Source organism: Lepidochelys olivacea, assembly GCF_965140295.1.
Source record: "Lepidochelys olivacea isolate rLepOli2 genome assembly, chromosome: 8".
NCBI lineage: Eukaryota > Metazoa > Chordata > Testudines > Cheloniidae > Lepidochelys > Lepidochelys olivacea.
The window spans coordinates 75,032,797-75,059,320 of record NC_140418.1 but is presented as its reverse complement, the minus strand read 5'-3'; the positions used below and the strand labels follow the sequence as shown (position 1 = coordinate 75,059,320).

At 38.8% G+C, this 26,524-nt stretch overlaps 1 protein-coding gene across 3 annotated transcripts in view; it reads left to right on the top strand.

The window, feature by feature from the left end:
- Positions 1-26,113, top strand: part of RPAP2 (RNA polymerase II associated protein 2) — a gene marked incomplete at its 3' end in the record, with an annotated part of 70,415 nt that extends 44,302 nt beyond the window's left edge. Inside the window, exons 12-13 of one of the 3 annotated variants that reach the window (XM_084635754.1) lie at positions 24,784-24,954; positions 25,467-26,113. In XM_084635754.1, coding sequence (XP_084491880.1) covers positions 24,784-24,954; position 25,467 — 172 coding nt within the window. Of the gene's footprint in view, positions 1-24,783; positions 24,968-25,466 lie in introns of those variants that run through there. The other 2 variants (XM_084635755.1, XM_084635753.1) reach the window with 2 other exon arrangements.
- Positions 26,114-26,524: the final 411 nt, after the last annotated feature.

Below are 26,524 nucleotides of genomic sequence, written 5' to 3'. Positions count from 1 at the left end.
TTTGCCATATTATTATATACTGTGCTTTCCTAGACTGCCCTTTGACATCCAGTGAAGAGGCTATACCCAAATATTACTGAATTCTGCATCTAAGCAAGGCATGGAGCAGGAACAACTTTAAAATGATGCACAGACCAAATGCTTTATTTGCTTGCTAATTAGTTCTAGTAAGTTCAGTGGTGGTGGTTTGCAATCTCTCCTTTTAGGAATGTTTAGGGTTTAAATTTGATGATATAGTAATATCTGTGATATAATGCAGTATAAAACAAAGTACTGGAAGATATATCTTTTCCCCCAAAGATCTTTGATATCAAATGAAGCAGATAAATATATTTATACACACAGTATTTAAAGAAAGAGGGGATCGGAAGGTAGGGAAGATTGTATACCCCTGATACGGTCTAATGGAAAAGCTTTCAAGATATTCTCAAGAAATGTCTGCTTTCATTTTATTTATCTGAACTGGCTGGTTCCAGTGAACTGTGGTCAGTTTCATCTGCAAAGTCCATGCAACAGTTTTTCCCTCTAAAAGCTTGAGAGCATTTCAAAACGTCCTGGGATTAGTGGGTAAGCATTAGGACTCTGTATTTAAACAAACTCAAAACGACCATGATCACTAAACAAAAGCCTACGTTAGACATGTGCAGCCACTTTAGGTAAATGTGTCATGTGGAGATGTACTCTAGAGGTTTAGTCTCAGAGATGACAATGCAGGGACTGAAGAATCTGGATACAAGTGCTTGTTTTTACTTCACAAACAATATTGATAGCATATCAATGCTCGAAAGAAGAGGCATAAAGAAATCTCTCTAAATTGTTTCAAGAGGAATTTGCTTTTTCATAAATTTCTGTTGCATGTGTTTATGCTCAATGTTGCATTCTTGATATGTGAGAATTAAATAGGCTTATACTGACTGTAAAAATCTATTGGATGTGAGTTTATTCTGCAAAGTAACAATGTAAAAATGTCACTCTTACTCCACAGACCTGCTTCCTTTCTGTCAGTTCTGTATAGTCAGTTATGTCTATTTAGTTTAATAACTAAAATAAGCTTTTATTCCTGTTACCCCAACAGAGACAACACACCTTAGAGCGAGTCAGCTGGATGCTATTTTGGCTAACAATTCTGTTGATAGTTGAGCCAAATTTCAGCTGGAAAGTCTTTCTTCATTACAGATAGAACACAAGCTGAATATTTTTCTAATCCCAAGATGAGTTTGCAGGACCACTAGTTAGAAAAATCTTCATTTTACTTGTAAAAATGAGCCCATTTGATCTGAATCAGTGACACTCAAACTGAGGCTTGTGTGCTCAAGTGGCTCTTTAATGAGTCTTTGCAGCACATGATATTAAAACACTCTGTGATTTAGTTACTAACCAGTCAGGAGGCTTTTACTATGTTATTAGCCAATTGTAGAATACTTGGTCACGTCATTTTGCTGTGAGAGTGGTTGGTAGATAGATAGTAAATGAAACAATGAATTCATGCTTCTGTGGCTCTTTTGGGTAATGTTGATCGCTAATTTGGCTCCTGAACCACTGAGGTCTGAATATCACTGATCTGGAGTTCATGAAAGTTATGGATGCACAATGCCATCTTTACAGAGTCATTTTTTGGGTCTCATTCCACTTTATACTTTAAAATGCAAAGAATCCAACTTTCACCCAAGTTACACTAAGCAAGATAATACTTTCTTCCATTTTTCTCATGTTTTTGATTAATAAATCATGAATGTTCAGAAATGGTTTGAAGTAAATAGGCTGAAATTCAATAAGGACAAATGCAAAGTACTCCACTTAGGAAGGAACAATCAGTTGCACATCTACAAAATGGGGAACAACTGCCTAGGAAGGAGTCCTGCGGAAAGGGATCTGGGGGTCATAGTGGACCACAAGCTAAATATGAGTCAACAGTGTAACACTATTGCAAAAAAGCAAACATCCTTCTGGGATGTATTAGCAGCAGTGTTGTAAGCAAGACACCAGAAGTAATTCTTCTACCCTACTCCCCGCTTATTAGGCCTCAGCTGGAGTATTGTGTCCAGTTTTGGGCACAGGAAAGATGTGGACAAATTGGAGAAAGTCCAGAGAAGAGCAACAAAAATGATTAAAGGTTGTGACAGAGCAAGGCCAGATGGCTATAGAAAAGTAGTGGGAGATAGATATATTAGCTCCAGGCTAAACAAATCCCTGGTACCAGGATAAGTGAAATGGCAGCTGCTCCAGGTCAATTAAGACACTTGGGGCCAATTAAGAACTTTCCAGAAGGCAGGGAGAATGCTAGGTTCATTGGGACACCTGAAGCCAATCAGGGGCTGGCTGAAACTAGTTAAAAGCCTCCCAGTTAGTCAGGTGGGTGTGCATGTCAGGAGCTGTGGGAGGAAGTTGCGCTGTTGGAGAGACTGAGTAGTACACACCATATCAGGCACAAGGAAGAAGGCCCTGAGGTAAGGGTGAAGTGGAGCTTGAGGAAGTGAGGGCTGCTGTGGGGGAAGTAGCCCAGGGAATTGTACATGTCGTGTTTCTAAAAGGTCAGCTACCATAGCTGATACTATTAGGGTCCCTGGGCTGGAGCCCGGAGTAGAGGGTGGGCCCGGGTCCCCCCCCCCCCCCCTTTGCCCCCTGATTAATCACTGAGACTGGGAGACAACAGAGACTGTGCAAGGAAGGATAACTTCTCCTCACCTCCCTTGCTGGCTTATGATGAAAATGGCTCAGTAGACAGTGACCCTTGTCTCTAGAGAGAGAAGGGTTACATGGAGGGTCACAGTGAGCCTCTGAGGCTAGTGAAATCCGCCAGGAAACGCGGGACCCACGGAGGCAAGGACAGAACTTTGTCACAAGGTGTAGAAAACGTGACCTATGAAGGAAGATTGAAAAAATTGGGTTTGTTTACTCTGAAAAAGAGAAGACTGAGAGGAGACATGATGATAGTTTTCAAGTACATAAAAGGTTGTTACAAGGAGGAGGGAGAAACATTGTTCTTCTTAACCGCTGAGGATAGGACAAGAAGCAAGGAGCTTAAATTGCTGCAAGGGTGGTTTAGGTTGGACATCAGGAAAAATTTCTTAACTGTCAGGGTGGTTAAGCGCTGCAGTAAATTGCCTTGGGAGGTTGTGGAATCTCCATCATTGAGGGTTTTTAAGAGCAGGTTAGACAAACACCTGTCAGGGATGGTCTAGATCAGTGGTTCTCAAACTTTTGTACTGGTGACCCCTTTCACACAGCAAGCCTCTGAGTGCGACCCTCCTTATGAATTAAAAACGCTTCTTAATATATTTAACAACATTATAAATGCTGGATGCAAAGCGGGGTTTGGGGTGGAGGCTGACACCCCCCATGTAATAACCTCGTGACCCCCTGAGGGGTCCTGACCCCTAGTTTGAGAACCCCATGTCTAGATAATACCTAGTCCTGCCATGAGTGCAGGGGACTGGACTAGATGACCTCTCAAGTCATCCCCTTCCAGTCCTATCATTCTATGAATGTTAAAGTGCAAATTAAGTTTTCTGCTAAACAGCAAGTTTTAGCACTTATTTTCTAAGCATACTCAATTCTGCTTATTCAGCTTATTAGTATAAACCTAGTATTTACTGCATGATACTGTACTTCCTCCTAGCACCATTCAGAAGTTACTTGGGAAATGTATGTGGTACAGTAATTTTGTAATTGCCTAGTGCAGTCACTACCCTGCACACCTTGCTGAGTGTGAGAAAGTTCACCACTACTTTAAAACTAAATTATAGTCTTTAGCCTCATCACTAATAGAAAGCACCAACATATAATGCTTCCCAGAGTCCCTTGTTGCATAGGATGAGCATTGGTCTTGCATACCTGCCACATCTACTGCCCAATGTAGGAGGAGACTGGGGTCATGGCCCCCTTTCAGGTGTCTTCCACCTGTGAGGTTATGTGGGAAGAGTCCATGTGTTTATATACGTATGGTAGTGTAAGAAGTGCCATCAGCCTTAGTTTTGAGGGGTGTGGGCATTGTGCGCAAAGAAGTGGAGTGTTTTCTAGTCCTTGGTCCTGTGAGTGGCCTTTACTTTGCCCTCCTCCATGCCTACCCTAAAAAACCCAAAATACCAATAACATAAGAATTCTAGATGGGAGGAAAATACACAAGTCAATAGAAATACTGGGGTTTTTTCCACTGATAAACACCTGTTTTGGACCTTCTGGAGGGAGTAACCTCATGGAACCTTACATTTTATTTAGTTCATTCCCTGCTTCCCCCCACACACACCCTTTTATTTTGAATCCACAAGCCACAAATATAGCCAGGAAGCTATAGTGCTTCCCCCACCACCTCATTTCTGCCCTTTGTATGAATAAGATGCAGCTCTGGTTTTCACACCAACTCCAGCCCTGGCCCTCTCCTACAGACAGCACACACATTATGGAAGGTACTTTTGTCATGCTGACTTTTGTCCATTGGAGAAAGAGTTGTGTCAACACACTTCACATCACTTTGAATCTCATGCCACAGTTTGACCCTGGACACACAGGTGAAAAACCATCCAGCCTTACTTATAAAATACATAGGCATTAATAGTTCAGAAACTTTAACTTTTAATTATTGAAAATATATTTGATTCATTTAATTGAGTGTTTACTTTTTAGTTTTACTTTCCTTCTCCTTGCACCACACACACATTAGTGTGCATAATAAATAAATCAAGAATAAATCAAAAAGTTTGCATCCACAAGACTCAAAAAGTCTTTGCTGCACCTTTGTAAAGAAAGAAGTAAGTTGACTGTAGTCTGGGTGATTCTGAAGAAAAGCAAAATGTTGATGATGTTGCATGTAGTACAGTATATTTAGTAGCTCAGTGGAGTTGTTAGCAACAGGATTTAGACATAAAGTCTTGGCATTGAAATTACTTTGGGTTCACCCACTGAGCAAACCTAATTGTAATATGTATCATCACAGAGTGAATTACAAAGTACTAGCTTTATTTGTGATGGAAACATCCCTTTGAAAATGTACCTGCTTCCTTATTAATAGGTAATCTTTATACATTAAATGCAAACATTTTTATCATGAAACATAAGCCATCTGTTAGACAAGTACACTTGTATCTTTTTCTTTTATCACAATCTTTTACATTCAGAGCTTTAATTTTATCTCAGTAAACTTTCTAAAGAATGGTCCGACATACCATTCATTGGTGACATACCCTGTGCAGTTCCACTGATTTGAGTGAGATTTCACAGTGTGTAAATCCGTGTTGAATTGTCCCATTGTTTCTGAAGCAGGCTGAAAGCTATGCTTGAGAGAATTCAGAAAGGTTGCTGAAAGCCTGGTCTGCACAGACACATTATACCTGTATAACTATTTCAGTTAGGGGTGTGATTTTTTTTTATTTTGTTTTTTTTTCTTAAACTAAGATAGTTGTATTGGTACAACCCTTAGAGGATTCAGTTAAACCTCGATAGCTGGAATAAGCTGCGCTGGTATAGCTGTGTTGACGCTAGTGGGGTTGTATACTGGTTTAGTTAAAGCAGTACGACTTTTGAGTGTAAAGAAGGCCTAAGATAACAGAGAACTTTGGAAGACCTGCACTACTAGGCCAGTCCTTATGGTTCTCAGTTGTTACTGATGGAGCTAAAACTCAGTATGATCTCAGGTACTTACTCCTGAGGGCATTCTGCGCCAAAAAATTAAAAATTCTGCACACACATCTTAAAATTCTGCAAATTTTATTTGTCAATAAATAAATGCAGAGGCTCCAGCATAGCAGTGGGGAGCACAGGCCACTGGCTGCATGAAGATGGATGATCATTCCGCAGCTCCCCCACTCCTGGGACACAAACCCATTGGTGAGACTGCAGCCTCAAGTCCTGGGCCTGCCCCAGAAACACCCTGGGGCTCTGCCCCTCTACACCAGGCACCCCAGGTGGGGGTAGGCTGGTTCAACCAGGCAGGATTCAAGTGTGGAGGGACTCAGTGTGGGGGGATCCAGGTGTGAGGTGAGAGGATTCTGTGTGGGACAATCTGGGTGCAGGCAGCTCAATGCGGGGTCTAGTGTGGTGGGAGCTGGATTCCAGGTGCAGGGGCAGTGGGACTCTGGAGGGGCTTCCAGGTGAAGGTGGTTTGACCTCAGCAGTGTCGGGGGGTTCGGCAGGGGAGCCTGGGTACTCGGAAAGTGAGGCTTGGTGGGGTGAGGGTCTGGGTGCACCTAGTTGGGGATCAGTGGCATGGGGGTCTGGACGTGGGGACTCAGGGTGGTGCAGGGAGGTGGGGCTATTCAGGGTGGGAGTTTAAGAGCAGGGAGCTCAGTGGAGGGTGGTTGGTGGAGGGGTTAGGGTGGAGGTCCAGAGGCAGGGAGTCTGTGTGAAGGAGGCTCCAGATGCAGGGGTTGAGGTACAGGTATGGAGGACTAGGGGGTTCTGGGTGTACGGGGTGAGGCTTGGCGGGGGTGTCTGGGTATGGGAGGTCCAGATGCACAGGGGTTGGGTGGATGGGGGAGCAGCTCCCCATACAGTGACCTCTCCCCCGGCAGATGAGGAGTGACAGGGGCAGGAAGGAGGGGAGGGTGCTGGGCTTCCTGCAGCTGGGGGAGGTTGTGGAGCTGGGTTTGACACAGCCCCAGGCACTCCTTGCAGTGGAGAGGAAGTCCTGTCCTCTCCAGCCCAGCTGGGACTAGCGCTGATCCCAGCTCTGGGTAGAAGCCTCTGGCTGGGGTGTACCAAGCCCTGCAGTGATTTACCTCTCTGCTGGCTGCCTGAAATGATGTACCTGCACAGCTAGGGAGTGGTGCATGACTGCTCCTGCAACTTCCTTTTGCTTTGCTTTGCTGTCAGAAAGTCATTTTTTTCTGCAAGAAAGCAAAGAAATCTGCAGGGGACATGAATCCTGTGCGTGCACAGTGGTGTAGAATTCCCACAGAAGTAGGTACTAAGCTGGGGCTATCTAAAAGGCTGACACTTAATCCTTGGCATTTTGGTTTGCTCTCTGTCTTAACATCAATTGAGAATTGCAGATCTGATATAGCAAATAGTGTTGCCACACCAGTGTACGTGGACACTAACAGGAGAAAGAATCCATTTGTCTCTGAATACAAAGAGCTGCAAAATGCCATATTTAAAAAAAAAAAAATTATGGCCTTGAAAAAAATTTAGCTTAAGATTCATCCAGCAGATATGGATGCCTGGAGATGGTATAAGCTAAACACACTTAATGGTTAATGCGTGTGCGAAGATGGATAATTGTCAGTCTTCACTGTCCAAAGGTAAACTATAGAAATAATTAGATGTCTGAAAAGACTTTCAGTGGAGAGGAGAAAGAAGATTAGTACTGCTTAATTTTTACAGAGGCATATAAAATAGTGAATGCCATAGAGAAGGTGAATTGGGTGCTCCTATTTATTTTCTGATAATACAGGAACAAGGAAACATCAGATGAAATTTAAAATCAACCTTTAAAACTGATAAAAGGAAATATTTTTTTTGGCACTATCTCAAAATTAGCTGTGGAAGTTGCTGCTACAAGGTATCAGAGGCTAAGAAATTAGTAGATTTAGAAAAAGAATGAGATATGTACATTGATAAAAACATCCACTGTTACATCAGGTAGAATACAAACCCTCAGGTTTCAAGACATAAGTCAGCCACTGATTTCCTGGAGTCAGGAACAGACTTCACCTACTGGTAAGTTATTCCAGAATTCTCTATTGTGAGGGTTTTCCTATCTTCACCTCATTCATCTGATACAGTCTACTTTTGAGACATGTTAATAGTTTAGATGAACCACTGATCTGATCCAGTACAGTGGTATGTTCCTAGTGAAGAATGTTAAATTAATGGGAAAGCAAATCAGGTAACATGGTATATGGTGCATTTTGAAATGTGCTTATCATTTGTATTCCTGAAAACAAGCAGAAAATATTGCCTCTTTGAGGAAGAAAAGGGATACATGCCATTGTCAAGAAGATGTATACAAATGGTGTCTCTGGGCAACTGGGATAAGGCCAAAACATTAGAAATGTAGAAGATCCACTCTAGTGTGTTGGGAATGCAGAAGAGTGGGTGGCTTTTATTGACAGAAGGAATGCAATTAGAGCAAGCAAATTGAGGATGAGAGGGAAGCTCTCATATTAGTAGAAGGATCCAGAATTTACTGCAAAATGAAAGCTGACTTTTAATGGATAGAGAAAAGTTTATCTTTTTGTATTTTCAAGCTGTATATTGTAATTGATTACAGAATTATCTTGATGAACGCAATTAAAATTAGTGTACGGTATATTTTGTTTAGCTGAAACTAACACCATCCCCAAGTATTTGCATACATTTGTTTTGTTTAAATACTGGGCTGTTGCTGTTTCTGTAATCAGTTGTTTTATGTAGTATGTTGTTTTACAATAACTAAGTACCCCTAACGTTTCACATTCGTTTTCTGTAAAAACAGAAGGAAAAATCTTATTTAATAATATAGGGGGAAAGAATTGGAGACATTTGCCTTAGGAGGACAGGGAGAAGACATAATGAACCAATACTTTCACACTTAACCAATATGTGGACAATTATATCCTGAACCTGCAAAGCACTTCAGCATGTATGTCACTTTGGTTTCCATCGAACTACTCGTGAGCAATGGGGCTACAGCCTGAGCAGAGTTATGCATGTGCTTAAGTGCTTGGAGGTCTAGGGCCTTAGAGTATTATTTTGCATTTAATAAATGCATTTAGTATGCATACTCTCTACAGTCCTTCCAAAAAACAAACAAACAAAAGGTATAAATATCTTAAGATTGTCTGGTGATGCCAGAGACATATGTAAGTCACTCACAGCAAAACTGGGTGTTTCTGGGAAGTAGTTTATGAGGGAATGTTTTTAGAGGGACAGGTGTAAGTTAAATGCAACCAAATGCCAGCCTTCATAATTTTTAGTATTCTGTCACAAGTCTGGTCTCTTAACAATACCTACTTTTATGTAGCTTTACAAACAAGAGTTAGTAGTATCTCCTCATTTTGTAGATGGAGAAATTGAGGCATAGAGCAGTGAAGTCACTTGCCTGAGGTCACACAGTCGGTCAACAGCAGAGTTTGGACTATAACTTTTACACAGAAATAGTAATGCTTTTAGGCCAAAATGTGTGTACCTACTATGAGTTGGGGTAGGGAAAATAGCTCATAAAAAGCCAGTGGCTGCCCAGACGACTGTCTGCACTAATGCTCTCATTGTTGCTACCACCATTGGAGCTGTGACAACATTAGTAATGCAGGGGAATTTTTTTTAAAGAAAATACCCTTTGAGAAGCCCAGGACTGGAATAGCAGAGGTTTTGCAAACAGTGAAGTTTAATCAGAAAAATATTGATGTGCTTATCTTTCACATCCTTCTTTTAAGTTTGGACATATTTAGTAGCAGCAAGTCTATTCCTGGCTTGTCTCTTTACTCAGCTGCATTATTCCAAGTGTTTGGTTTGTATATTGGACTGAAAAGTAGATAATCAGATTATTGTGTTAGAAAGTTCTAAAACTAAACTATGATCAATTTTATGGTAAATAGTTTCCATAGTAACTGAGTACAGGGGGGAACATTTATAAAGTATTGATGAGTTATTTACCAAGGTGGATTGGACTGTAGTTTTTCCACCTGCGACACACTGTATATCTGAATCAATCAATCTTTACCAGAATTTTTCCATAGCTTTCACAGAGAGTACTGACAAGCCGTAGCAAGGAGAGACTTTCACTATTATGCTCAAAGAAATTTGTTAAGTCTCTAAGGTGCCACAAGTACTCCTTTTCTTTTTGCGGACACAGACTAACACGGCTGCTACTCTGAAACCTGTCACATGTGTAAGTGTTTGCAGGATCAGGTTCTAACTCCACCCAGCATAAGTTGAGAAATATGAAAAAATAGGAAGGTATGATCAGTGAGGGGATCAGTGTAAGAAAGATTCATAAAAATAGGACTTAAGGAGGAGTTGAGTGGGAGGACATTTGATTCATAAGGAGCTGATCTGAGAATGGGAGGTGGAATAAAAGGAGGGCCAAAGTCAAGGGAGGAGAAAAAAGCAGTAGAGTATAAGAAGTGAGAAGTATCTTTGATCTGCTGGTCTGGTTAGCAGAGGGGACTGATTTCAAATAAATGGAATCCTTTAAACTAGGTCTGACTTTGTGATACGTATCGGCGGGAGGGGGGGCTACATTTCTGGGAAGCAATTTTATTTATAGCAAACAAATTGATACTTGAAAAGAAAAGGAGTACTAGTGGCACCTTAGAGACTAACTTAGTTATGGGCTGGTGTAATTGTGCCCCCAGTCATATGTACATTCCCAGCAAAACACCTTATACACAGTACACCCAATTGTCCACCCCTTGCATAGGCCATTGATCCTGCTCCTCCATAGTCACAGGAGAGGGGCACATCCAAACATCTTCTGTTGATTCCTTATTTCTTCTGGGATTTAACTAACAAATTACTTAATTATAAACCAGTCAAGTGAAAACCTTTTGGAACAGCTCCCAAAATAAATGTTATGGCTTTAAATGCCATGAAATATTACAAACGTTGAGATGTATATAATATTCATATTTACACCACTAATTACAACAAATGGGTTATCTAGGTGTTGTATCCTAATTTAGTTCTGATTAATATAGGACTATATTATGTTTCTAATACAAAACAATGGACCATATCCTCTGGTCTACCTGAGCTGTGCTTGGCATAGGACCTGGGAGAAGAAAGTAAAGATGGCTTTGAGCCATCTTGATGCTTCCCTCTGCTTAGCGCCTGGCTGGACACTGGTCTGGTCTACAGTGTGAGTTAGAGCAATGTAATGCCTGCTCTGTCTTGCACCTGGCTGCCCAAGAAGTTATTCTCAGTGTTGCCAGTTCTTGAGACTTTCATGATAATATTTGGTATCTTAAAGGTACAGCTTCTGGAGTCATGTGATTTGGTGAGAATTGTAACTTTAAATAAAAAAAATCGTTTCTAGCCCTCATGGGTTGCAGCGAAAAGTTTGAAAACAAGAGCCCTAAAGGCTCAGAAACCAGCAGGCAAATAAATAGAACCCCAAAATTATTTTTAAACCTAATATTTAATCCAGTCTCATGACTTTTTTAATGTGTTGGGGTTGGCAATACTGCAGTTAGACCTGGGGATCACAGAGCGTAGGCCTTCTAATTCCCCCAGTGCCCTGGGCCAGGCCATGGTGAAACAAGAACATTCCCAGCTACCTGGTTAAGCTAGCTTCCCAGCTGCTGTGCATCACTGGATCAGCATGAAGCAGCCAAGTAGTATGGGAGGATTTGACCTGTTGTCCGTTATCTGCTGAATATTCTGAAATCTGCATTTTTTTCTAGAACAATTACTGTGGAAACTGAATTGGTTATACATATATAGCAAGGAAAATATTCAGAGGGAATGTTATACACAAGACTAGAGATTCAGACCCTGTCTCTGGACTAAAGACAAATTAATGTTCGTATAGTAGATAACCCTCTGATAATACACAGGAAGCCGAGGTGTTATATAGCAGCATATGTCATTTTTACAGTTACTTCTCAGAGGAGAATTGCATTTTAACATATCACTCTACAGTATGGCAGAGTTGTATATGCTGTGGAAACAAGCATATGCTTGTTCATTTAATATTTCAAACAAGTTTCACATCAGTTCATTTAATTTTATTTATGCTGATACACACACTGCAAATCCTGTCTTCCCTTACACCGATGGTGCACAATATGAATGAGAATGCATGGTTGTAACTGAGGCTGAAATTTGACTCACTATATTTTTGTCTTTGGGAATTGCAATGCAGTTCTAAAACAAGTCTTTCATGTGTTTTTACATTTGATATTTCACTTTGTTTGCAAAATCCTTATTGAATAAATAATGCAAGAAAAGTGATAAATAGTATCACATTTTGCATATTAATATAAAAATCTCCAACTTCTTTTTGTGACCTTTATTAACTTTCCTTCAGTGACTACTAGTTGCCATTCTCAGGAAGTTAATGGTATAGAGAAGTTCTAGGTTTTTTCCCCCTCCCTGATCTGAACTCTTTTTGTGATGAATAATATTCCATTGATACAACATCATCTGGCTGGCTGTTATCTGTAACAGCTGGCAGCTGACAAAGTGGAGCTTTGCAGAAAGAAAAGACAGGTGTAGTCAGTACATCCTGCTATTCATGCTTACAGCTCTGTTCTTTATTAGTAAAAAACGTTAATCTTACTATCAGTATCTACCAATTTTTTTTAAATCAGCTATTTTTTTAATTGGTCAGATAACTATAGACCCATGTTGTCCTAACACATAGTCATATATAATACAGCTAAAAGAATTATGGAAAAGCATTTTCACAGGTATTCACTTCAGCCTCCCAAACAATCTTGTGGGGAAAGTAATATCGCTATTTTGCATATGGGGAAATGAAGCACTGACTGGTAACTCAGAAAGTCTGTTGCACAGCTAAGAATAGAACTCCAGTTCTGTACGCTAACCCCAGGACCATTCTTCTATATAACCATCTCTTTTGTACTAAACCAGTTTTAAAGGCATCTCATAAATAGTGTAGTGCATCAGGAGGCTTTCTTGTAAGCCATTGATAAATTAGTTAAAAATCACTGGTTGGAATACAGATTACTGATTGAGCAAGGCTGATAAAGTCAATTGCTTTTTCAGTTTATATTAAACTCTTCTATTACTGAGAGTATCAAGTGTATTGTTGAGCAGACCAGATTATATATACTGATTATTGCATTAAATTGTCTGTGATTTTCATTTTACCTTTAATTAAAGTCTTTTCCGTTTATCTGCACTATGGGTGAAAATCTGGCCCCCTTGAATTCAGCGGCAAAGGATTTTACCCTGTCTGTTGATGTGTGGGCACTTAAGAAATAAAAAGTGACAATAAAGGGGTTTTTATTTTTAAGGAAGAATATATATATAAACAAAACATTTACTTGAGCAAGTCAGCGATTTCTGGGGGCTGCAGGTGAAGAAACTGACAGTAGTGGGAGCAGTGAACAAAGATAAGATGTTAATGAATCCCACCTCCTGCAATTGTTAGCATTCAGGCCATTGGTTTTGAATCAGTTTTATAGCCTTAATTTAAGTGTAGTGGACAAAAAAATTAAAAATATGAATAAGTAAGCTTCTGTTGCCATCAAAGGGTTAAAATAATATGTAAGGCAACTATATTGGATTCTGTGAACAGGTCAGTAAACATAAAATGTTGGGTAATTTGTTCTTTTCATTCACCTAAGTAAACGCTAGTGTCTCTTTTCCCTATTATAAAAATTAATTTTTGGGATTAAAGAAAAGAGCTTTGAAATACTCCTTTTCCCCCTGTCATAATCCAACCTAATAGGATAAAGTCTTTAATTATGGGACATTTTAAGTCCATAGTTGCAAATAACATTAGTTCTCATCAAATTATTTAACTAGTAGCATTTCATAACATCAAAAATTTAATTCTGGAGGTCTCTTTAAACACTTCTGCATGTTGATGTTTGTAAGTTAGATGTTTTCAATTCAAGATCATCCATCAAATATTAATGTGTTCTAATGGAAAATCTTCACTCTAGAGGCAACCTCTTGCTTTTAACAAGGTTTTTTAGTATGTTTTGTTGAGCTTGCTTTATAAACTTGAATTTAAGTTATAAGCATAGAATATTTTAAATCTTACCCATGAGCATAACAGCTAAATATAAGATGGGGGTACAAGTAGTAATAATCATTTAATACTTACGAGCATGTGTAGTTGTCTGTAACACAGAATGATTGTGTAATTATTTAAATATCACACATTAGATTATACTTCCTACCTGTCAACCTTTATCATTAGAGTGAATTGTATCTAACCTTACTCCATGCCTGTGCCTACCAGCTTTCAGTACCATGTTAAAATTATCTATTAAAGAAAAAATCTATTTTGTGAACTTCTGGGATATATGGTAGAATTGTCCCAGTGGGCAGCTGAGCAGCCTGATTGAGAACATCTGATATAAGAGAAGCAGCCAATATTTAAACTAACCCGAAAGACTTGAAATATTGTATTGAATAAAAATTCAAGAACAAGCTATTTACTCTATAATTCATGTTTACTCAGTTTTAAATTCTTTTAATCTGTATTCAGCAACATCTGCCCTTAGGCCAGAACGCATAATTTCAAACTGGCAGAACACCACTCAGCAACATGGCAATTGCTGAATGAGTCTCCATTAAGCAGCAATTTTTTGTTGTTAATACTGTTGCAAGTTAAGCTTTAGTCTATGCCATTCCTTGGGAGATGTCCTAACAAAGTATTTGTCTCAAGCACACGCTGATCAAGTGGAGTGTAATCTACTGTACGTTATTGCCTGAAGTTAAGCAAGGTAACAACTTAATTAGTTTTGTCCCATCTGAATATGTTTTGTGAGGAGAATTCAGATGACCAATGCTCCTTCGATTTTTATTTAACTCCCTTGGTTATGTCATGGTGCGTGTGGTTCAATCTCCTTCAAATAGGGAGTTGTGCAATATATAAAAATTATGGATATTGTGTGTGTGTGTGTGTGTGTGTGTGTGTGTTGAGGAGGTCTGACCCTAGTAAACTGAAGTTCTGACAGTAAGGATCTGATGGCATTTGCTATACTCCTGTTGTAGTACAGGCTGATGCTATTTGGGCTACCATGTACTGTTCTCCCTGAACACAATGCACTTCATTGCTGACCTGTGACACTCAGTGGGTTGGTTGATTTGAGTCCCATATTCCTCCTTAGTAGAAACTGGCGCGTTGTGCTGATTTGTGGACAAATTTCTAATATGAAGAAGACCCTAAAATTTATTTTGGATTTTGACAGCAGTAAAGTTTAATCTAAGATTTTACTTATAAAGGCTTGGTACACTAAAAGATTAATCTAGTCAAGTTCTGAATAATAATAGTTTTATTGCATTAATAGACTTATCAAAGCCTTAAAGTAAGAGTACTGCTTTATCGCCTATTAGTTTGAAATAAATAATGATTAAAAGTACAAAAAAGTCCTTGTGTGGCAAAGGAATATAACTCTTTACAGTTGTACCTATTCATTCATTGAATAGGGTGTTACATATTTATATATGATGGTTTTTAAACTCCATATGATGCAAACTAGTTTCTTATGTTGTGTTGCCACTGAACATGATTTGAAACTTAAAATAAGGTAATCCATTATCTGAATGTGTTGTGTTTAAATAGGGTGAGATTCTCTGCTGAACCTCTAAAGTCCTTGCAATGTAGGAGATAGGGAGGCTAAATAGGCTTTAAATCACCTTTTGTACCCTCCAAATCCAGGGTTGCATTGGGGGTTGGAGTGGCCTCCAGTGTAACTTAGACAACATGGGGGACATGGCTAACTTACAGCAGCCTACTGGGGTTGCCCTGTGGGCTGTATTGCTACCCAGAATCTCTGCAATGCTGAGTACTGTGGCTCCATCTGTAATCCTGTCCCCCACATGCCTCTTATGCTAGGGCTTGCAATGGGTTTCTCAGGAGGCAGCCTATGATTGCCTACCTCAGGGGAATCTTCTCCCAGCTAGATACAGGGCTTTTAGATCCCCTTTATGCAGTTCCAGCCCTTTTATGTGATGTAAAACAATTGGAGTGGGGGTGAAGATCTCGCCCATAAATGTTTACAGAAAGGTGGAGGGAAAAGAGAAGATTTGTTTAATGTTAGCCAATATTGATCCAAAGCTTGTCAAAAATCGTCAGAAAGAGTAGAAATAGTCTGCTTTTTTGATGTGCTGTAATTTTTTTAAAAGATGCCACTTTTCACAAGAAATTGCTGTCCTGGATTCATACCATATTTTCTAAATTTCATCCTAATTCAGTTTTGAAGTTGCCAAGATATCATTCTCTTCCAAACTGGAGTTTCAAATGGAAATGCAGTATAATTAATTAATTACTTAATTACTTTTCTTTGATCAGTAGCACATGCAGTAGTGAGTGTCACTGACTTGTGAAGTAAATAGCTACTCACATACATAAAGCAATCTAAATATTTTACAAGTGTTCAAATATTCAGGCATTCAGCTACATACAGTACTGAAAAGAGCAAGAAAGCCACCACAGCTCATAAGTGGCTTTAGGCACCTATCCTAACCCTGCTTTGATTTTATATCTATTCTACAAATGTACTTTTGTATACAAAGATGGTCTCCACTCAGGAGGGCTAAACCAGCCAATCGGGGAAGAAGTAGAGATGTGTGTAGTCAGGGAAGCATAAAGGAGAGAAGGGCTGATGGATAGAACATTTAATTCTTCATGGCTCTCACAACAAGGAAGGTCACAAAATTATGAATTTAAATAAGCTGTCTTGCCATTACCCCAACAGTAACTTATAGAGGAGCAGTGCAGCCTTATCCTTTTCTGACTAGCCAATTTATGTGTCAAACACAGTAATACCATTGGCCACTCTTATTTCAAGGTTGAGAGTGGGAATGGATATGGACTTTTGTGTTTTTGTTGGGGTGGGGGTTGTTCTTTTTTTAAAGAACTAACAACTGTGACTGTTTCATAACCCCCTGAGGAAGTGGAGGAGCTTCATAAGGTAGATGGGAAGAGGACATAACTTAATATAGCTAGTGATTTTATTAATTTTTAATGATGTCCCCAATGAGTTTTGTGAGGAAGGAATCTAGAAGACCTCATCTGGTTTCCCTGCCCCCAGCCAACCTTCTGAGACTCCAGAGCTTCCCCCAGTCCTACACAGACGCCCATCCATATGTGGGCTCAGAGGGGTGCATGGAGCCTCAAAGGAAGAGGCACAGTTTCTAAATATTAAACAAGGCAAATTATCTTTATTATAATACCTATTAGAGCAGTGGTTCTCAACTCTGGTCCACCGCTTGTTCAGGGAAAGCCCCTGGTGTGCCGGGTCAGTTTGTTTACCTGCCACGTCCACAGGTTCGGCCGATCGTGGCTCCCACCGACTGCAGTTTGCCGCTCCAGGACAATGGGGGCTGCAGGAAGCGGCGCAGGCCCTGGGGCTACAGGAAGGGCGGCCAGCACATCCCTCAGCCCGCGCCGCTTCCTGCAGCCAGGGGCTTTCCCTGAACAAGTGGTGGACCAGAGTTGAGAACCACTGAGTTAGAGAGACAGAGCCTTGGGGTAAAGGTCTGTTCTCTTTTCACCTGTGCTCTTAGAGATGCTTCCAACAGCCATCATGATGTCAATTTTCATAGAGAAACATGCAGTTTAACTAGGCAACTTTCAGGCATGTTCCCTGTGCTGGAGCATAACTGTCGACAAAGAAATTATTTATGTAAGATCTTGAGCTGAGAACATACAATTAACAGTAAGCAGCACACAGTGGGGCTTTTATTCAGAAAAGGTTGTTGAATTCTTTATATGATATTGTGGTTGACAAGCAGAGATAAATGCCGCTCTGTGTGTGTGTGTGTTCTGCACAATCAAATTTCATTAAACTTTTAGCATTGTTTCTCCTAAATCATAGTGCTTGACAGTGTGAAATGACCATATGCTGCAGTACTGCTACAGACTGAATTCTTGAGTTTTAAGTGTTAACTACACTTAGTTGGAGTAGCTGATTATTTCTTCTGATCTCTCACATGTCTTATTTCATTTTGAGCATTTAAAGCTTATGTGCAGTTTTATTTAGACTTACCAAAATGATACATTTGACAGGTGACAACGCAAAAAATATTTGAGATTATAGGACTATAAGATTTTATTTGATATATTCCATTTTGTGATCTTCAAACTGTGTTCTGAAATTAGTCATAAAATTAACAAGACCTGCAGACCTTCCATTAAGTTTGAATAAATGATCTGAGGTCCTTTCTTTAAAACATGGATGATTCATTACATAAGCAGGTATCTTTATTTGGAGCTTGTAAATGCATTGGCCACTTACCTAGCCTTTGGAGAGGGGAGAGAGATGCCTTAAAAGACCTCATTAGCAAAGAGGGGAACTAAAAGTGAGAAATATCAGCCAGGAGGGAAGAGAATAGAGAGGAAGAAAAGAGGATATTTTAATTGTCATGGATATCTTCATTTCTCTTCTCCCCCTAGCCTGGAATACAGGGAGATCTCTGCACTTACCAAAGGGTGAGGCGGATGGAGGGGATCCTCAGCAGGTCTAAGGATGGCACCTAGGTTGGAAGTCCATTGTCACCTTTCTCTAGCTTACAGCAATCAGTAATGTAGATTTCCCTATAGCAGAACTCTGCAGTCGTTGAGCACACATTCTGTCCTGGCTGCAAGGTGTGGAGATTGTGCTGCCTTTCAAGTGTTGCTAACTCTCCCAGTTATTATCAGTGGTGTCATGAAATTTGGTTGTGGTTATAAAGACCCCACTCTTGAAATCAAATTGTGATTTTTTATTTTTTTTTTAAGACTCTCAGTTTACATTTTTTAAAAGTTTCTAGCCCTCATAGCTGTAGAGAACAGCTTGAAAATATGAACTCTAAATGCTCATAGCCAGAAAGCAAATAAGTAGAACTCTAAACTTATTACTACTTAGAATCTCATTTTTAAGCCAGCATCATGATATTTTGTCATGACCGGTGATTTTTGAATGCTGGCCTTGGAAAAACTGTTTTTATCCTTTCCTGTTCCCTAATAACACCAATCTAGGAGGAGATGTGCTCCCACTAGTTCCTCCTGTCTGGGTGATAAAGTTTCTCGCATTACTCATTTCAGTTTCAAACATGCTGAACAATATGAAGAGTGAAATGATCATCTTTTAGATCCACAGGCTTAATCATGGAGCATGTTGATGAAGCTTTTGGAGCCACTTCCTGTAGAAAGCTTGGCTGCCTACATTTTTACTTGTTGTAAAAGCAGACCATTACATTCTGTAGCAATAGGACTTAAGATCTGACTTCTTTTCCTGCTTCTGCCACAGACTTTTTGGGTAAATTAATGTAGTCCTGAATTTTTAGCAGTAACGTAATTTTGGATGCCCAATTTAAGATACCTTAACAGAACCTGACTTTCAGAGGGCACAAGCTGTTCAGAACTTTCTGAAAATCGGGCTCTTTTAAAGATGTCTAGAGTTGGACAAAATCACTGGTCACTTTTGGAAATATTGGCCTTACTCTCTGGGCCTTAGTTTCCATCTCTGTAAAATGAGGATAGTATTGACACTCTCCCAGGGAGGGAGAGTGTTTGAGGGCTTAATTCAGTAATGTTTATAAAAGGTTTTACTCCCAGTCCTTGTATGGGAGATGTTCTAAAGTAATCCTGTAACCACATGAAGACGCTATTCAAGACCTACACTTTTCTCTGCATATATGTCTTGACCCAGACAGTGACACAGGTACCTCTGTGAGCGAACGAGGGTATGTCTGCACTGCAATTAAAAACCCATGGCTGGCCCATACCACCTGACTCGGGTTCACACGATTCAGGCTGTGGGACTGTTTAATTGCTGTGTAGACTTCCGGGCTTGGGCTGCAGCCCAAGCTCTGGGACCTTGCCACCTCGCAGGGTCTTAGAGCTCAGGCGGCAGCCCAAGCTCAAAAGACTACTCTGCAATCAAACAGCCCTGCAGCCCATGTTCCGTGAGCCTGAATCAGCTGGCACAGACTAGCTGCAGGTGTCTAATTGCAGTGTAGACATGCCATTGGCGTACTAGAAGATATTAGTTAACGAAATTTACTCCAAAAATATTTCTGTACGGGCTTCCCTTGTACAAAGATAGCCATCCTCCTAAATGTACTTGTTAAAGCTTGCTGTAAGAAAACTATTAAATAGAAAGCTTGTTTTTAAGTAGAGGAGCTGAAATTATGGAAACGTATTTCATGTTAACCAGATGTCATTTAATAACTTGGTAATGTGGAGGTGTTACTTGTCTTAACAAGAAATTCACTTATTCTTTCACATGTAGCATATGTGGAGTAGCCAGCTTAACAGGGTTTTATCATAAGATGTACTTTGACATTTTCAGCCTTTTTTTTAACTTTACAAAGACCTGTTTACCATATGGTATAAGTGGGTGTGTAGGAACTGCACTGCTTCACTAAATCTGGTCTATACGACACTGCTTTTCTATAAAATGAGCATGAGAGTTCACTTATATCTACATACAGTACCAAGGCTGACCCTTTCACATGAACTGCTGACAAGCACAGGTGTGTACAGCTGGGCATCTAAATTCACATTTAAGCATCTAAACAAAAATGCCATGATTTCAGAGGTGCTGAGTGTCTGCAGCTCCCAGTGACTTCAGTGGGAAGCTACTAGTTCAGCACCTCTGAAAATCACACCACTTTTAGATGCCCAACTTCAGGCACAGTCTAAACAATTTTGGCCCCTTTAAAAAAAATTGTATAGTATATCTTAATTCAGTGCCTGTTGTACTCTTGTGATCAAGTCACTATTCTCTTCTTTTTTTAAAAAAAGGCCACTGTTGGTGACAAATTAGTAAAATTAAGGAAGTTCCAAGGGCTGATTTAGCTCTGTGTGGCTTGGAAGCTTCTCCCTCTCTCTCCAACAGAAGTTGGTCCAATAAAATATATTGCCTCACCTGCCTTGTTTGTTCACACCAGCAATTCTGTGTCATGTCGTAATGTTTCAGGGTGTGAAAGTAAGCAACCTTAAATCTGAATGTTAAAGATTTCCCTGCCATGTCATTTGTTCTTAAAAAATAAATAAATAAATAAATAAAAATAAAACACCAACCAGTTTGCATTATCTGCAGTGGTGCTTCCTTGTACCTTAATTCCAGTTCAGTTTGCAGTTCTTTTAAAATATGCTAGCACTTACGGAGCTTTGAATGTCACTGCATCCCTGAACTGAAGCAATGCAGTTCATTCGAATTATTGAGCTGATGGCTTCTTCAGAACTGTGGCTGTTTGGTGTTCCTGTGACACTAGGACATTGGGCCCAAATCCTGCTTTCAGGTACTTGCATGCAATTCCCATTTAATTCAAGTAGAGTTTCATGCCAGTATGAGGATAGCATATATGGTCTTTAATGCATCCCAAGAATAACACATGTTGCTTATAATGCAGCCCCATGTAGTGGTAATAGCTTTGAAATAATGGGGACTAGAAATGTGAAGCTTATTACTACACGGTGCAGGCTAAAATCCTGATCCAATTGAAATCAGTTGCAAAACTCCCATTGTCTTCAACAGTGCAAGATGCAGCCTTATATCATTAATTGTTAGAAAAACAGCTTCTGTATAACTGTTTTAAAGGCGGGAGGGGGAGAAAACAGAGGCAGCTGTTAAATGCCAAAAGGACCCAGTCTGCCAACAGAGAAATTAATCATGTTCTATATGTGCTCATAAATGTGTTTAATAGGCTGCACTGAGTCAGACTGTCTGCCCAAAAATAGTTTCAAATTTGAATTTAATGCAAAAATACTAGAAACCTATACATAGCTGGATGAAATTGTTTGACCAAATCTCTAAGTAGTGCTTATTTGAAAAGTTTCAGAGGTTTGGCTGCTTCTTGCCAAAAAGTGGCCAAAAATATTGATCCAGTACTGAATTTCTATAAAATGTATTCTTCCCTAATGCACATAAGTAACTACTGTTGTCAGTAGCAAGACACTGACAGTATGATTCAGGAGACTACACCAATCGGTAGGCTAGTTTCATAGCATAAACATGTTGAGTCTTTAGCAAATAACAAATAGTTTAAAAGTATATGCACAAGTCTCTTACTTTTTAAAAGTGAAAGCTGTAGTCCTCTTTAATTAGAGCACAACACAGGAAAAAATCCTGAGATGAAAAAGTCTGCAATTCTGCAGTATTGCAGAGGTAGCATTTTGCAGTGTCACAGGGAGTCCTACTGGCACTGGTCAGGAAATTGTGACAACTGGTGCCAGTGGGTAATTATCATACACATTCTCTTTAATCCTGAGAGTGGATGGCTTGAAGAAGAAGAATGCATCTCCAGGCCTTTCCTCTGATATCCTTGTCTCCAGCCTAACTCTGAGGTCTGATCACTCTAATTCTTGTTCTATCAGCACTTCCTCTACTCCCGTACTGAGCACTTCTTACTACAAAAAATACTTCCAGATCATCAACTCCTGTCTTTGAGATACTCAGAATACCTCTGCTTGGTCTTTTAAAAAAGGTAGCCATTGTTATCACACAAATGACTGCTTAGTGCTATTTTTACATTGTATAGAGCAAGTACTATTGGCACCAGTCAAAACACTAATGTAAAGTCAAGTTGTGAACCATTGCTGTCCTATGAAAGAATGGTGTTTACATGTCACAGCTAAGTTTTGTTCCATGTTGTGTGCTTACCTCATATTGCTTAGTGCTGCCATTTTTGAATAGTTTAAGTATTCAATGAATCTCAAACTCCAAAAGGCAATGAAAAATAATCAAAATGTCATACTATGTTAGACATCACAGAAATAAACATTTTACTACTTTTCTGTTCTTTCAGGAAATCAAGATTTTTTTAAAAACTTTTTTAAATGATTGTTTTGTATTAATAAACAATGTTTACTTTGTTTTGTGGGATCCTTTGTGTTACCTACCACTCTTTTGCTTAATTAAAGGCACCTTTTGTTTTAATTTGCATTTCTTTTAAAATGGAGATATAGTCCTATCTCCAGTTTCCACAGAGGGTCTGATGTCAGAGTAATTACCTACAAGTAACATTCCCCTTAACTGCTGAATTTGTTGGAAGCTGTGTGATCTGCTTTTTTCCCCTCTATATAAATTGAGATGTTTAAATGCATTTTTCAGAAGTTGTCTTCTAAACAATAAAAATAAATCTTTCCACAAAGTGTTACTGACATTTTCTGTTTACCTGGATGAATACATTACATGAAACAGCATGTACCTGAAACCACTAATGGCAAGGAGGGGACGATTTCACCCTTTATATACAGATAACACAATAATGTGAAATTTCCTTACAGTACTGACCACAAGTCTTTTGTGTAAACACTAACATTAAAACTGATAGGAGGGTAAAAGAAATAGTGTTTAAACTAACACAAGCTTTTTTATACAGACTTGCAACATACATTGTAATGGCCCCTTGTGATACTGTGAATGCCTATTAGCAGCACCAATCTTGGGTCCACAGTAAAGAGCATATTTGGCTACCACTTATGGTGTTAGTATATGCTGCAAATAAATATGGACAATAGTGCATGTCTGTGCATTATTCACGTCAGATGAGTACTAAAAATCCTTCTAGGGATATTCAGTAGCCCCAACAAACTTCAGTATTTCTGGTATTATTTTTTTTAAATGTCAGCATCTTCTAGCCTTCATTTAAGCATTTGATCCTGTTAGTTGTGAAGTGCCCTCATCTCACGAAAAATAGGTCTGGCTTTGGTGCTACTGATGTTTCAGCCTGGGAACAAATAAAAAGAAATTCAGTATTATGAAAATTAACTGGAATGGTTGTATGTTTTCTTTTTTAATGTCCTTTGGGAAAACAAAGTTTTCAGAACAAGGAAGTGAGGGGGCTCTGCTTTGCTCACCAGCTTGAAGAATCAGGGTCTAATGGAAGAGAGTCTCTGCAAAATTTTGTTTGCAAACAGCAGAATTTTAAAAAGCACTATAGGAAAAGTGTTCATTTTTATTCAAATGATTAGGTACTTTAAAAGGCCAACTGATCTTTTTAAATTTGCTTTAAAGATGAAATGTGTGGATCACTGAAGCCAGATTTATTATTTGATCCAATTACAGTATTGTGCTCCTTATGGGTTTTGTTTTTTTAAAAATCTTTGCAGCTGTTCCAATTTATTTTGCTACAGTGTTCACTTCTTAAAATCCATACTGTTTTTTGCTATGAAAGAAGGCAGGACTGCAAGTAGAGAGTTTCTTATTACATATGTAATATAGTATGTAAAATTGAAGAACCCTGATTAACAGCTTCTCAGAATCTAGTTATGTCCTCTGTCAAAATCTTTTTCTGACCAACAAGAACACAGAGGTTCTTAAAATAAAATAAATGTACACAGCCCACTGTGTAAGAAAGTTATCAGAGACTGCTTCATAGGAACAGATGTCCTACTGAGGAAATGCAGTGCTCTGATTACTCACCTACCTGCACTGATCTGCAGCTTCTGAGTGTTATTTTATTCATATTTCATGTGCCCAGTGGCAGTGGGTGAAGTTAAATTAAATAATAATCTGAAAGGCCACTGTGGGAAGTTTTCAACTATTTGGAAAAATCTTGGTTTTAAAAAAAGAGCATTTACTACCTAAAAGCTTTTTCAGTTGTTTTGTAGAGAGTCCTTTTTAAATAAACAGACAGAGGTTTTTCATTAGTAAACACACCTGGGTTCTCTAGGAAAATAATATGAAACTCTGCCTGTGTCTCCTTCGTGACTAGGTAGAACTTGTGAAAAAGAAGGTTTGCTAGTAATTTGTAGTTGAAAATACTTTCTTCAGCTACTCTAAAATAGTATTTCCTACAGTTTTTACAACTGTTTTTGTACAAGGAAATGCATAACTTGTACAAGATGAACAATCACTTTCAAAATTTACTATAAATTCTTGTTTTTTTTAAAGTTACATAAAACTTTAATCTTCAAAGCACATAATTTGATGTTTCCTGTTATGTAACAACTAGTAGTTGATTAGATGCATATGAAACTAATCTCTTGCTTGTTTTCATTTAATTTAAAACTGATAGAGATTTGGTAAAAGCTAATAAAATTTCACAATTTAATACTCATATGCTATATTGTAAACTTAAAAACAATAACTTGTAGTGTTATAAATGGGGCATGTCCTAGAAATATCTTTCCTCTGGCAATTGTTTCATAGCTGATAGCTCTGTATAAAGCACACCAGCCTTGTTCAGACATTTAAAGTCCTCTCTTCTGTATTCAATGTCATCTTCCAGATTGTCACAGATTATTCCAGTCTTCGCGAATTCTCAGCAGAGTCCAGTATATACACAGTTCCTGTCCACATTACTTGAAGAATTGCATTTCACTAAAGAAGATCTTGAAAGTTTAACAAGAATATTTAGACATGACAGCATGCCTGAATGGTCAGTCATCTCAGAACTATGGTACCTGGCATAAGATTTTTTCAAACCAAATGAATTTCTTAAAAGCAAATACTGTGACTATAGATAGTATCAGTAAAGTCAGAAGATGGGTAAGGTGTTGTCAAAAGGGAAGAATATGTACAGTACAGAAAATTAGTGTCACTTAGTAAATGCTAAAATAATTTTGTAATCTTGTCACAATATATAGTAATTTTCAGTTTTACTTAAATTGTTAGCAATTATAAAACAATATCTGGTTTATGGGTACAGCATTTGAATCTTATTTGGTTTGATTTTTATTCAAATTGGATGGTTATAGCCAGTTACCTTATTAAAATTTAACTCTTCAAAAGTTTAGATTTTATGTTTGTTAGAAACCTCCATTTTTGATTATTAATTAGGTTAATTTTACTTTCTGAATGGTGGGGGGAGGAGTAAATTTTTTATTTTTAGAACTAGTATTGGTCACACTTATTAGCTGATACACTTGTACTTTTAAAGTTACTGATCAATTTTTTCTTTGTTACCCACAGAATGATGAGGATCTCAAACCTCGTTTTTTGCACCTGAAGTATTGCTATAGTGAACAATATTTTTTTTCTTTTGAGAGTTGAATAAGCATTTTACTTTGCATCCTGTACTTTCACGTCTGTTTCTTATGAAAGTGTTCTGAAATCTTTTTGGACAAGCTAAGTAGCATAGCATTTGTTTAAGGTATGGATGAAGCTAAAATAAGTTCGTATATTCTGAAAATTGCCTGAGAAAAAGTAGTAAGGATCACCATTTTTTGTTTCATTGCTAAATCTTAAGGCAAACTGTGCCCACAAGATTAGGGGAAAGAAAGAAAGACGACGGCGCATGTACCAGTCTCATGGCAGGCAGGGTACCATTACTGGCATCTTTTCTGCTGTTTCCCTGCATTGAGCATGGAGAATGCTGAGAAGAGCAGCAAAGATTTCTGGTCCACAGCCCGGCCCCCTCTCTCCCCCCCCCCCCCCCCCGGGGTGGCCTGTGTATCTATTTTTGCTACTTATGAAGATTGGTTTTGGGTTTGAATTTTTGTAACATTTGACAATTTAAAACTGTTCATAGTTTGGCTTGCAAGAAATAATTCCTGGTTTATTTTTGAATAATTAAAAAGACTTCGTTTGAGCTTTATTTCTATAGTTATTAAAAAAATTTTGGTGATTGTTGCACTATTTAGCTTTTTAGACAAAGAACATCATGACATGCTCACAGTGTTAAGCCGATTAATAAACATGCTTTGAAACCAAGCTACTTGTAATTCTTAGTGTTGTCATAAGATGGTGTATTGTGCTATTCTTTACTTACAGTCCATTGCTGAATTCACAATCTTAATTGTATTTTGACAAATCCAAAAAATTGCAATTCACTAAATGGCATTTGAAGTAAACTGAAAATGTCATCATGAGACTCAGACTCCTAGAATTTAAGGTTAGAAGGGACCAGCATCATGATCATCTAGTCTGACCCCCTGCACGTTGCAGGCCACAGAAATAGACCCCTAACCTCTGGCTGAGTTATTGAAGTCCTCAAATCATGATTTAAAGACCTCAAGTTACAGAGAATC